This window comes from Bombina bombina, chromosome 10 (genome assembly GCF_027579735.1).
Source record: "Bombina bombina isolate aBomBom1 chromosome 10, aBomBom1.pri, whole genome shotgun sequence".
NCBI lineage: Eukaryota > Metazoa > Chordata > Amphibia > Anura > Bombinatoridae > Bombina > Bombina bombina.
The window spans coordinates 37,027,527-37,040,599 of record NC_069508.1 but is presented as its reverse complement, the minus strand read 5'-3'; the positions used below and the strand labels follow the sequence as shown (position 1 = coordinate 37,040,599).

At 34.8% G+C, this 13,073-nt stretch overlaps 1 protein-coding gene across 1 annotated transcript in view; it reads right to left on the bottom strand.

Moving 5' to 3' along the window:
• The window catches only part of CCDC18 (coiled-coil domain containing 18), a 92,903-nt gene extending 80,558 nt beyond the window's left edge, over window positions 1-12,345 (bottom strand). Inside the window, 5 exon segments of the mRNA XM_053693120.1 lie at window positions 904-993; window positions 1,756-1,926; window positions 5,457-5,619; window positions 7,234-7,405; window positions 12,294-12,345. Coding sequence (XP_053549095.1) covers window positions 904-993; window positions 1,756-1,926; window positions 5,457-5,619; window positions 7,234-7,361 — 552 coding nt within the window. The 5' untranslated portion in view covers window positions 7,362-7,405; window positions 12,294-12,345.
• Window positions 12,346-13,073: the final 728 nt, after the last annotated feature.

The window sequence follows — 13,073 nt, the reverse complement described above, 5'->3', positions numbered from 1 at the left end:
AGGATTCATATTGCAGGTTGTTGTATGCAGCCTTTTTATTGTTTATATGATATTGTCTTTGTCTATACACAGATAGATGGATAGGATATATTTTAATATACACAGTTTAGTTATGTAAATTGAAATAACTTTGCAATATACATTGATCATTTATATTCCCCCTTTTCATGTAATTTAGCTCTGAATATTGTGTCTTTTTTAATTCTCTGAACTGTAAAAGTTTGCAAGGCTAACTCTGCTACATGCATATCCCTAATTGGTTTAACACATAAGAATTGCAAAATAATGTATCTTATACTAAGATTGTTACAGTGGCAGTGTTGTCTATAGACTCAAGACCGGATTGGCTCCTCCAAATAAGGCAAATGGGTGGAGTTTGGTTATTGAAAAACAACTGCAGTAAACAAGATATTATTTTGATTTAAAACTGTTAAACTTGGCTGATGTTATTCTAAAGCAAGAAACAGAACTATCTTGTAATTACCCTTTAAAGTATAGTATTGAGGTTATTCCCTACTTCCCTCTAGTCATGCGGGCCGCCATGTTGAAATAGATCTTTCACTGCATTCCAGTGCTGATGTGTTTGCACATGTGCAGTAACTCTCCTTCAGTTAGCTGCACTGTAACCTAGGTTCCAAATTGGCGGGTACCCATGATAAGAAGGGGGGTGCATGAAATGTTTTTTTTTTTTTTTTTTTTTTTTTTTTTTTTTCCTTTTCAAAATTGGAAAAGTCTTAAAGGGACACTAAATACAACAACATCTTATACTGGGGCACAGTACATTGTGGGATACTGTATATATACACACACACATTTTCTTCCCATAAATATATTAAACATTTAAAATCAAATTTTAAAAAAAAAAAACGATGAAGAATTACCTCAAAGGCTTTCTCATTGTGCCTCAACTTCAGCTTCCAAACTTACAACATGCTCCTCAAGCTCAGGAATTCTTGATGTACGAGGGCCCAAAGCAGTTTCAAATAAACGAACCTACAAAACAACACATAAAATATAATAAATTACTATATTATATATATATATATATATATATATATATATATATATATATATATATATATATATATATATATAGTTATTTTTCAAGATGTACTCAAACTAGAACTCAATATTTTCCACACTAAGGGTCCTGTGACTATGCAGTTTGTACATTATATTATAGAAATCTGTGCAGCTCAAAACTCAGCTGTGGATTACAATACCATAACTCCACCCATATCATATAAACACGCTCCAGAGTACCCTAACCACACCCATATCATATAAACCCCGCCCCAGAGTACCATAACCACACCCATATCATATAAACCCGCCCCAGAGTACCATAACCACACCCATATCATATAAACCCGCCCCAGAGTACCATAACCACACCCATATCATATAAACCCACCCCAGAGTACCCTAACCACACCCATATTATATAAACCCCACCCCAGAATACCATCACCCCATCCAGATCATATAAACCAACTAAACCTCCTTTATTATATAAAACCAATCTCAGAATATATGCAAACCCTACCCATAGCATGCAAACCCCACCTCAGAATACCCTGTCCCTGTTCATATAATAAAACAACTAACACCAGAATAACCTAACCCCCAGCTAGATCATATAAACCCTACGATAAAATAAACAGACTCCTCCCAAAGGCCATTGCAACCAGTGCAAGGGTTGCTATTCAAAATGTTAGGAAGTTGAAAAAGGATTAAGGTTACATAAATACATACTCTTGATTTAGACTTCTTCAGCTCTGATTGTACAATCTCCACTTTGTTCACTAATAACTGGTTCTGGGAAACAAGTGACGCATTTCTTTCCTGAAGAGAACTCAGTTTGTCTCTTAATTCCTTGTTTTCTTGTTCTATATTTCTCAACACCTCAGTAGGCAAAGTTAAAAACTACAATAAAAGCACAAAAGCAAACAGTAAAGAATGACTTATTTCTGAGAAGATTGCACAATCATTAAAGACATTACATAAAGGTTAAAACAACTGTTGTGCCAGAGGGAAAAAAATGTTATTTAAACCACGTACACAAATCCTCAACTTGAATAGCGCAACGTGAGAAATAATTATAGAAACAATGACTGAGAATATCACAAGAGCATGTATAATAAAGGTCATGAACAGGAAACTATTTTCAGCTTTACAGTCCATAACTTGTTTTTAAAGGACCACTAAAGTCAAAATTAAAGTTTTATGATTCAGATAAAACATAACATTTAAACAAATGCTCCAATATTACTTCCATTATCAAGACATGCACATTATTTTTATGTGCACACTTTCTGAGGCTCCAGCTTCTACTGAGCATGTGAATTTTGTGATTGGCTGACAACTGTCACATAAAATAGGGGGAGGATACATTGGATTAACTTTGACATTTTCCAGAATATATTCTACTGCTCATTTCAAATTGAGTTCTATTGCATTGTCTTTTTATTGTGTATTTGACTGTATTTAGTGGTCCTTCAAACACTCCAACAAAAAACAAATGCATATCAGTTGAGGGGGAAGGTGACAGGGACAGTCTACAATAGAATTTTATTGTTTTAAAGGATAGATAATCCCTTTATTGCCCATTCCCCAGTTTTGCATAACCAACATTGTTATATTAATATACTATTTACCTCTGTGATTACCTTGTATATAATCCTCTGCAGACAGCCCCCTGATCACATGACTTTGTATTTATTATCTATTAACTTGAATTTGGTACTGTGTTGTGCTAACTCTTAATAACTCCCCGGCGTGAGCACAATGTTATCTATATGGCCCACATGAACTAGCAGTCTCCAGTTGTGAAAAGCAAATAAGAAAGCATGCGATTAAGAGGCTGTCAATAGAGCCTTTGAAACAGGCAGAAATTTAGAGGTTTAAATGTTATAAAGTATATTAATATAACAGTGCAAAGCTGGGGAATGGGTAGTAAAGGTGTTGTCTATCTTTTTAAACAATAACAATTTTAGTGCAGACTGTCCCTTTAAGTCTGTCTGCAAGCCACGTAACACTGTTTCTGTGCCTTTGGTCTATCTTTCATAGGAAAAAAACTTTGACAGTCACCAGGTAGGCAAATGTGAAAAGTCAGCAGGGGTACAGCTAAGTTTGCTACAATTGTCATTCACTTGTTAAAGGCGTTTTTAGGCATTTAAAAGAAAAGTAAACTTTGACACACAGCAACGCAGCTTTTGCAAGTAATACTAAAATAAGTATGAGTTTCCTACATAATTTTTTTAACACTATTAGTAACATTTATAAACTACCTTTCACAACGAGCGCTCCTATCGTCGTAACTCAGCCTGTCAGTTTTTTTAAATTTGTTTGATGACGATTAGCCTTTAGACCGTTTCTATTGGTCCCCCACTGGCGTCCCAACAGATAACATTACCGCCCACTACTATCAATACGCACGCGTGAGTCTTGAAATTTGCGATCGTATCATATACGGGTTCTTGTTAAATGAATGGATATACAGATTCAGTGTTACAATATTTATCCAAGCGGGGTTGTTTTATGTGCATGCACGATATACTGAGACTGACGAGATATGCTCATGCGTGATATACGGAGCCGGACGAGAACGCGCACGAATGAACACGTAAGAGTGGGTGGGACCACTCTGACGTGTAAAGTATAGAAATACAGAAATGGTTGGGTGGGAGGAGTGAATATGGAAAAAGGTATGAGATTTTCGGGTAAAAATAACTTTAAAATAATTATCTGTAGAAAAATTATTTTTTAGCGACTATAGTTATCTCAAACACGTAAATGTATAACATTAATGCGGATCCTGGAAATTTACGTTCACTTTAAGTACTGTTCAAGTGCAATTTTCACTTTATCATCAAAATTTACATTCAATTTAAGCCACTGGCTTAAATTGAATGTAAATTTTGATGATAAAGTGCCCGGTTTTTAAAAATTTGATTAAAAACAGGCGCACTTTAATTCATCAAAATTTACATTTCACTCGCCTTTGAGCGCATAGCATGTCTAAATTTTGATGTATGTCTGCTGACTCTCATTAACCCTATACACTGTGGCCGCACTTTTTCTATCCCTCTCCCCTGTTCACATGGCCCAATTGCTTTTAATTTATTTGTCTGACGTTTAAATGGGGTACTATGAATTAAGAGGTGGTTGTCATGTTACCCATCTCTGATATCCCCAATAAATAGTCTTTTCTCTTGTCTGTCCGCATATTTGTTCAATATATTGTTTAGGTTTTAACATATTATGATTTTAAAAAGCACGCGATTTGAAACAACTTTCCAATTTACTTCTATTATCTAATTTGCTTTAGTCTCTTGATATTATTTGCTGAAAAGCATATCTAGATAGGTGCAGTAGCTTCGGATTGGTGGCTGCACATAGATGCCTTGTGTGATGGCTCACGCATGTGCATTGCTATTTCTTCAACAAAGAATATCTACAAAATGAAGCAAATTAGATAATAGAAGTAAATTGGAATGTTGTTTAAAATTGTATTCTCTACCTGAATCATGAAAGAAAATGTTTAAGGTTTATCGTCCCTTTAAGGGCTGTATATAAAATTTTGTTTATTAAACACAGACAAAAGTATTTTTTTAAAATGACCACAATTGCAGGGTACCTGCTGTTCTCCTTGAAATATGGTTTCTTTTTAAAGTGATTGTTAAGTTTAATGAATACGTTCCCGGAATCTAAAACTGATCTTAAAAACAGGGGCACTTTTATTAATTAAACGTTACATTTAAGCTTCGTTTTAAAAATACTTACCATTTCTTTATAGAAAACAGACTGGCAATCCTCTGCCCGCAACTCCTGCTGTAGTTAGCAAGGCGATGACTAATCTGGCTTCCTCCAATCGTTGAGTGCCCCCTTTGGCGTCCAGCTTGTGAGGCACACAACGATTGGATGAAGGCGGATTCGTCATCGCTGTGCTAACTACAGCAGGAGATGTGGGCGGAGGATCGCCGGTCTGTTTTCTATAAAGAAATGGTAAGTATTTTTAAAAAGAAGCTTAAATGTAACGTTTAATGAATGAAAGGGCCCCTGTTTTTAAGATTCGTTTTAGATACCGGGCACCTATTCATTAAACTTTACAATCACTTTAAGTTGTCACCTTGTTTACTAACCCAGCTGAAATAATCAAAACACATTTTTAGAACCCCTTTTTCTTGGGGCCACAAAAACTATGACACACATTCTTCTTTTTGCTATTTCCAAGGGGCCACAAAAAGTAATGCAAAAGGCCCATAACCGTTGGCCATCCTGCTCACAAATTCATTTGATTTTAAAAATGCCAAAAAAAATGGATAAAATAATTGTGAGTCATATTAGCTGTCTTTATTGTTTAGGATGGAAAAAAAACACTATCAATGTATTGTTTTGCGTTTGCATTACCTTCAGAAACTGTTAAATTATCTATGACCATGAACAATATATACCTTATCTCTGGATCTTCTGAGGGATTCGCCATTTTTCACGGACATTTTTTTACGCCTGCTGCTAAGCGGGATCTCTCTCTCTTCAGAATGAGAAGGCTGCTCAAGATCTTCCAAGGTAAGCCCCAAAGGAACTCTACTGTAGGAAGGCTCACTAGAGCTGTCACTGATACAAAATATCACAGCTTTAGGCAACGCAAAATAACAATTAAAAGGTTATGGAAGTCAAAATTAAAGGGATAGAAAGGTCAGACTCGAAAAGGTGCATGGGTGCATCTCATCTTTAAATAGAATTTTTTTTGTAATATACTTTCAATAGCAAAGATTCTTCTTGTAAAAAAGTTATTAGTGGGTTTTTTTAGCATCATACGCTCATATGCTGTGAGGGCCAGTGCACCAGTATTCAAACACCAGACCTTCTCAGAGAGTCAGTCATTAAACTTTCATGATTCAGATAGGGCATGCAATTTAAACAACTTTCCAATGTACTTTTATCATCCCATTTGCTTTGTTATCTTGGTACTCTTTGTTGAAAGTTAAACCTAGGTAGGTTTATATGCTAATTTCTAAGCCCTTGTAGGCTGTCTCTTATCTCAGTGCATTTTGACAGTTGTTCACAGCTAGACAGCACTAGTACATGTGCGTTATATAGATAACATTGTGCTTACTCCGTGGAGTTATTTATGAGTCAGCACTGATTGGCTAAAATACAAGTTTGTAAAAAGAACTGAGATAAGGAGGCAGTCTGCAGAGGCTTAGATACAAGGTAATCATAGAGGTAAAAAGTATATTAATGTAGCAGTGTTGGTTATGCAAAACTGGGTAATAAAGGAATTATCTAGCTTTTTAAACAATAAAAATTCTGGAGTAGACTGTCCGTTTAAGTCTTCACAGACGCAATACACACCACTGCCAGCTCTACAAGCAGACATGGCATTTGAATACTAGTGCACAGTGCCTCACTGCATATGTGCATATGCTTCTGGAAAACAGTAACAAAAATGCTTTTATTTTACATTGAAATGCACCCCTGTACATTTCAATTCTGACGTCTCTATCCCTTTAAATCTACATGAATCATACAGAGTCAACATCAAAGTATTCAGTTACCATGTGTATAAAGAGCAATACTGTATGTAGTTTAGTAATATCAGGGTCACTGTGTAATTGTAATAAATAAAAGACTAATTGTAGAAGGTTTAAACAGATTTTATATCCTTGTTTGAAGTAGAAAAAGATTTAGAGTAGATCATTTGTATATAGAGCTCATCTGTGAACATCTGCGTTAATATGGACTAAAAACATCCGTCATGTATCAATACCAGTGAAGTAACGCTATATGAAAGACCTTCTTTATGCATGGCCTAATACAGGCTTCTTCTCCTTTCCAAGGATATAGTATTTAGAGGGAGATTTAGAGGTATTGTATTTAAAAAGGGACACAAAACCTCTAATTTTTCTTTCATGGTTTTAATAGAGAATACAATTTTAAACAACATTCCAATTCACTTCTATTATTTAATTTCCTTCATTCTTCAGATATCTTTTGTTGAAGAAATAGCAATGCACATGGGTGAGCCAATCACACGAGACATCTATGTGCCGCCACCAATCAGCAGCTAATGAGCCTATTTAGATATGCTTTTCAACAAAAGATATGAAGAGAATTAAGCAAATTAGATAATAGGAATAAATTGGAAAGTTGTTTAAAATTGTGTGCTCTTTCTAAATCATGGAAGAAAAAAATTAAATTAAATTGGAATGTGCTGTAAAACTATACCTCGATAGCTGATCCTCAGGACTCTGTAAGTTTATCTCTGTTTGCATCGATTTGCTCTTTAATTTGTCAACACTCGTTACTAAGAATTCTTCTTTATGATTTATGTACTTTGGCAAACTTGATTCCATCTGAGCCGCAGGAAGTTTTCTTTGGAAAAGACAAGTCAGTCAGTCTGTTAGTTAAAATAAAAAGTAAAAAAATATATCAGCTATGCAATTTAAATATTGTAATTAAAGGGACAGTAAACTGCATGAAAATAAATGTATTAAGTTCCTTGAAAGATAATCACATTATTATCCATTCCCCAGTTTTGCACAGCCAACATGGTTATATTAATACACTTAACTTCTATGATTACCTTGTATCTAAGCCTCTTCTGACAGCCCCCTGAACACATGGCTATTTATTTATTATCTATTGACTTGCATTTTAGCCAATTAGTGCTGTGTCATGCACAACTCCACGGGAGAGAGCACAATGTTATCGATATGACCCACATGGATTAACAGTCCAATAGCACATACTTTGAATTTGAAACGAGCAATAGAATATTGTTTGGCAAATTTCAAAATAAATTGTTATTATCATTATCAGTTATTTGTAGAACTCCAACATATTGCACAGCACTATAAACAAAAAGGTATGGAATGCAAGGTAACATTTATAGTAGATAGAGGACCCTGCCAAGAGTTGCGCTGTTGTAAATCAGCTCTCATCAACGTGATCTACAAACAGCTGGGCTCTTAAGCTACATGCCAAGGGGTTCAAGCAGATAACTAAGGAGGAGAGGAACTGAGGTTGGAAAAGCTCAGTGTATATTGTATGCATCTCTGAACAGTAGAGTCTTTAAAGTGTGCTTGAAACTTTCAAAACTAGGGGAGAGTCTTGAGTGAGGCAGAGAGTTCCACAAGATAGGGGCCAGTCTGGAGAAGTCCTGTAGATGGGAATGTGAGGAGGTAACAAGAGAGGAGGAGCTCATGAGCAGAGTGAAGGGGACGACAGGGAGAGTATCTGGAGACGAGGTCTGACATATAGGGGGGAGCAGTGCCATAGAGGGCCGTGACGGTCAGAAATAGAATTTTGTGTTTAATTCTGAAGGCTAAAGAAAACCAGTGAAGGGATTGGCAGAGAGGTGCAGGAGAAGAAGAAGAGCGACGTGTAATGAAGATCAAAATTAAAGTTTCCCTTCCCCTGTATCATGTGAAAGCCAACAACCAATCACAAAATGCATACACTGTACACTTTTGCACATGCTCTGTAGGAGCTGCAGCCTCAGAAATTGTACACATAGAAGGAATGTGCATGTTTTCATAATAGGATTATATTGGAAAGCTTTTCTAGGATAAGTGTTAAAGTGAAGGTAAAGTTACCTGTTTGACGATCTGGAATTACATTCTTTGTCCCAAATAAATATGACTTTAATTCATCATGTTTTTCAAAATTATCGGTAAATGAAATTATCGCCTTAATCAATCTATTTTTAAGCTTAGCCAATTCAACACGTTATTTATTTATTTATTTTTTTACTTGATCACGTTCTGAAAACATCCAATTGAAATTCTGGCCGTTAGGTGGCCTTTAAACTGCGCATGCGCTATAGTTTTATTCTCCATATTGAAATAAAAGCGCGCTCCTGTTTTGCGCATGCGTAGTAGATTTTATTATGAATACCTGCATTCTCTGAAACGGAGAAGAGCATCACTTTACCTCTAAAAAAAAAAATATCTCTTGCTCGCAAAGCATAGTATTGAATGAATACAGTATAGTTATTCTTTCAATACTATGTTTCAAACCGCGATTAACGCATGCGCATTGAAGACTGAGATTTCAGAGTATCGCATGCGCAGTAGTTGGAGAATTCGCCGATCCGCACATGCGCATTAGTGGCGATCATCGTGAACGCACTTTAGAGATTCGTATGGAGCGGGTGGGACCGCTCTATACGTCACAGCAAAGAAAATCAGGAAGTAGAGGTTGGGAGGGGTTTTCATGGAAACGGTAGGCAAATATATATATATACTATCAAAATCTATAAAGATTATTAAATAAGCTTAGCGATTAGCTTCTTCTAATATTAATTGATGCATTGATGTCTTCAAATTAATAAAACTTTACCTTCACTTTAAGTAACCAGCATTTTATAATGTGCTAGGATAATAGTAAAGTAACCGGCATTGTACAGAATACTATAGAAAGGGACAATGTACTGTAAGATTGTTTCACTTAAAGGGCCAGTGCACTGTAAAAAAAAAATTCCTTTAATGTATTTCCAATGCCTTGTTATACCAGCTGCAGAGTATAAAATGGATGAGAAATTGATCCTTCAGGTTCATTTTGTAGATTAAAGAGACAGCCAACTCAAATTTTGAGTAATTGGTGGTTTTGTTCTTTGAAACCACAACCCAATAAAATGCAGTGAAATCAGATATTCTTGTTTATCACTTTCTGTACACCAACATGCTTATTTATATTGTCTCTGTCTGTAAAACAAAGCGAAATACTAAGAGAGAACAACTGAAAATGAATGTTTATTACTTATCTCTCCTACCTGCCACTAGGATTGTAATATCTTCTGCTGGTTATGTTTACACAGCTTTTTTTGTAGACTATACTTAAAAGGGCCACACAATGAAAAAATACTTGCACTCAGTGAAATGGTAGCCAAACTTAAGGAAAATATCTTCTTTATTTAGCAAATCTTAAAACCAAAGCTGCATTCGTCTGGAAAGCCAAACGCGTTTCATTTAATTAAAGGGACAGTCTAGTCCAAAATAAGCTTTCATGATTCAGATAGAGAATATAATTTTAAAACAATTTTCCAATTTACTTTTATCACCAATTTTGCTTTTTTCTCTTGGTATTCTTAGTTGAAAGCTAAACCTAGGAGGTTCATATGCTAATTGCTAAGCCCTTGAAGGCCGCCTTTCCTCTCAGGGCATTTTGACAGTTTTTTACCGCTAGAGGGTGTTAGTTCATGTGTGTCATATAGATAACACTGTACTCACGAGCCAGCTCTGATTGGCTAAAATAAATGGCTGTCAAAAGAACTGAAACAAGGGGGCAGTTTGCAGAGAATTAGATACAAGATAATCAGAGAGGTAAAAAGTGTATTTATATAACTGTGTTGGTTGTGCAAAACCAGGGAATGGGTAATAAAGGGATTATATATATTTTTAAACAATAAAAATTCTGGTGTAGACTGTCCCTTTAAAGGGATAAATCTAGTCAAAAATAAACTTTCATGATTCAGATAGAGAATGCAATTTTAAGCAACTTTATAATTTACTCCCATTATTAATTTTTCGTTCTCTTGGTATCTTGATTTAAAAAAGCTGGAAAGTAAGCGTAGTAGCCTGCCCATTTTTGGTTCAGCACCTGGGTAGTGCTTGCTGATTGGATGGCTACATTTAGACACCCATCAGTAAGAGCTACCCAGGTGCTGAACCAAAAATGGGCCGGCTTCTAAGCTTACATTTGAGCTTTTTAAAATAAAGATACCAAGAGAACGAAGAAAATTTGATAATAGAAGTAAATTAGAAAGTTACTTAAAATTGTAGGTTCTATCTGAATCATGAAAGTTTAATTTTGACTAGACTATCCCTTTAAGTATAGAAACTTTCAGTATAGATAGGGATACCACAGGCAAATTCAGCCATTTCAAATGCTGAAATAAAAGTAAAGATGCTATTTGTGAACAATTGAATTACACTCCAGCAGATAAAATGGATCATTGGGAACAAATTAAAAAAAAAGGGGAGAAACAGAGTATACTGTCCTTATATGTAACCAGCGTGAAATAGAATGCTAGGATGATAGTAAAGTAACCAGCATAATATAAAATGAGGTATAAAGAGTAATCAGCATAATATAGAATGTTAAAGATATTAGTAATCAGCATAATATAGAATGTTAAAGGTTATAGCAATCAACATAATATAGAATATTAAAGGTAATAGTAATCAGCATAATATAGAATATTAAAGGTAATAGTAATCAGCATAATATAGAATATTAAAGGTAATAGTAATCAGCATAATATAGAATATTAAAGGTTATAGTAACCAGCATAATATAGAATATTAAAGGTAATAGTAACCAGCATAATATAAAATGAGGTATAAAGAGTAATCAGCATAGAATGTTAGATATTAGTAATCAGCATAATATAGAATATTAAAGGTAATAGTAATCAGCATAATATAGAATATTAAAGGTAATAGTAATCAGCATAATATAGAATATTAAAGGTAATAGTAACCAGCATAATATAAAATGAGGTATAAAGAGTAATCAGCATAGTATAGAATGTTAGATATTAGTAATCAGCATAATATAGAATATTAAAGGTAATAGTAATCAGCATAATATAGAATATTAAAGGTAATAGTAACCAGCATAATATAGAATATTAAAGGTACTAGTAACCAGCATAATATAGAATATTAAAGGTACTAGTAACCAGCATAATATAGAATATTAAAGGTAATAGTAATCAGCATAATATGGAATATTAAAGGGAAATTAAACCCATTTTTGTTCTTTCAGGATTCAGATAGAACATACACTTTAAACAACTCTCCAATTTACTTCTATTATCACATTTTCCTCATTCCCTTGATATCCTTTGCTGAAAAAGCAGCAATACACTGATGAGATCTAGCTGAACAAATCTAGTCAGCCAATCACAAGAGACAAATGTGTGCAGGCACCAATCAGCAGCTAGCTCCCACTAGTGTAGGATATGTGTGTATTCATTTTCAACAAGGGATACCAAGAGAATGAAGCACATTTGAAAATAGAAGTGAATTTAAAAGTGTCTTAAAATAAGATGCTCTATCTGATTCTTGCAAGATACATTTTTGCTTTCCTATCCCATTAGTAATCAGCATAATATAGAATATTAAAGATAATAGCAATCAGCATAACATGTTAGGTATAATAGTAATCAGCATAATATAGAATATTAAAGATAATAGCAATCAGCATAACATGTTAGGTATAATAGTAATCAGCATAATATAGAATGTTTACAGGGGCCACATATAACCTGCATCACTTACCAAACACTCAGTAGTACACAGCACAGGCTTCACACACCATATTTCCCTTTAGCCTCCACAACACATAAAAGGAAAAGCTCCACCCACACTGACAAGCTTCAGAAAATAGGGCTGTGATTGGAAGAGAGACGTCTACGTCATTGCCCCGCCTTAAAAAGCTTTACGAATAAGCCTAAAGTCCGTTAACGTAGCGACGCCTAACTAATCTCTATGGAGATGTCACGCATGCGCATTACATGATACTGTTTTAAACTTTATTGACATGTAATAAGTGGACTATAATAGTTGTATAATCGATTACTGGAACCTTCTTTTTTACATTTACTATTATGGTCAGCTGATAACATTATCATGTTTGTAAATGAACATTTTAAGTGATGTTGAAAATGTATTAGTCGGTATTTAAATTAATATATCCACATCAGGAACGGATTTCAGACAGGTATACAATAACGTGTAAGAGGTAATTACTATGATTATGCTTCGCTAGAGTGTTAGGAGTTTTGGGTTATGTATGTAGTTAACTGGTGATGAAAGCTCATAAAGGACTATGTAAACAAAACTACATTTCCCACCACCCTGTTACGTTTTTCGCGTTGGTTTCTGGGGAAATTAGTTCTTTTTAGCTTCATGCTTCTAAAAGTTGCCGCAATATGACTACAATTCCCATGATCCTTACCTAGCACTTTAAGAATAAGGAAAACGTGTGTACTGTACATTGACGCATCACGTGGTATTTATAGGTCATATCTGTGGGTGGGATTAAGTCATACAGTAAGT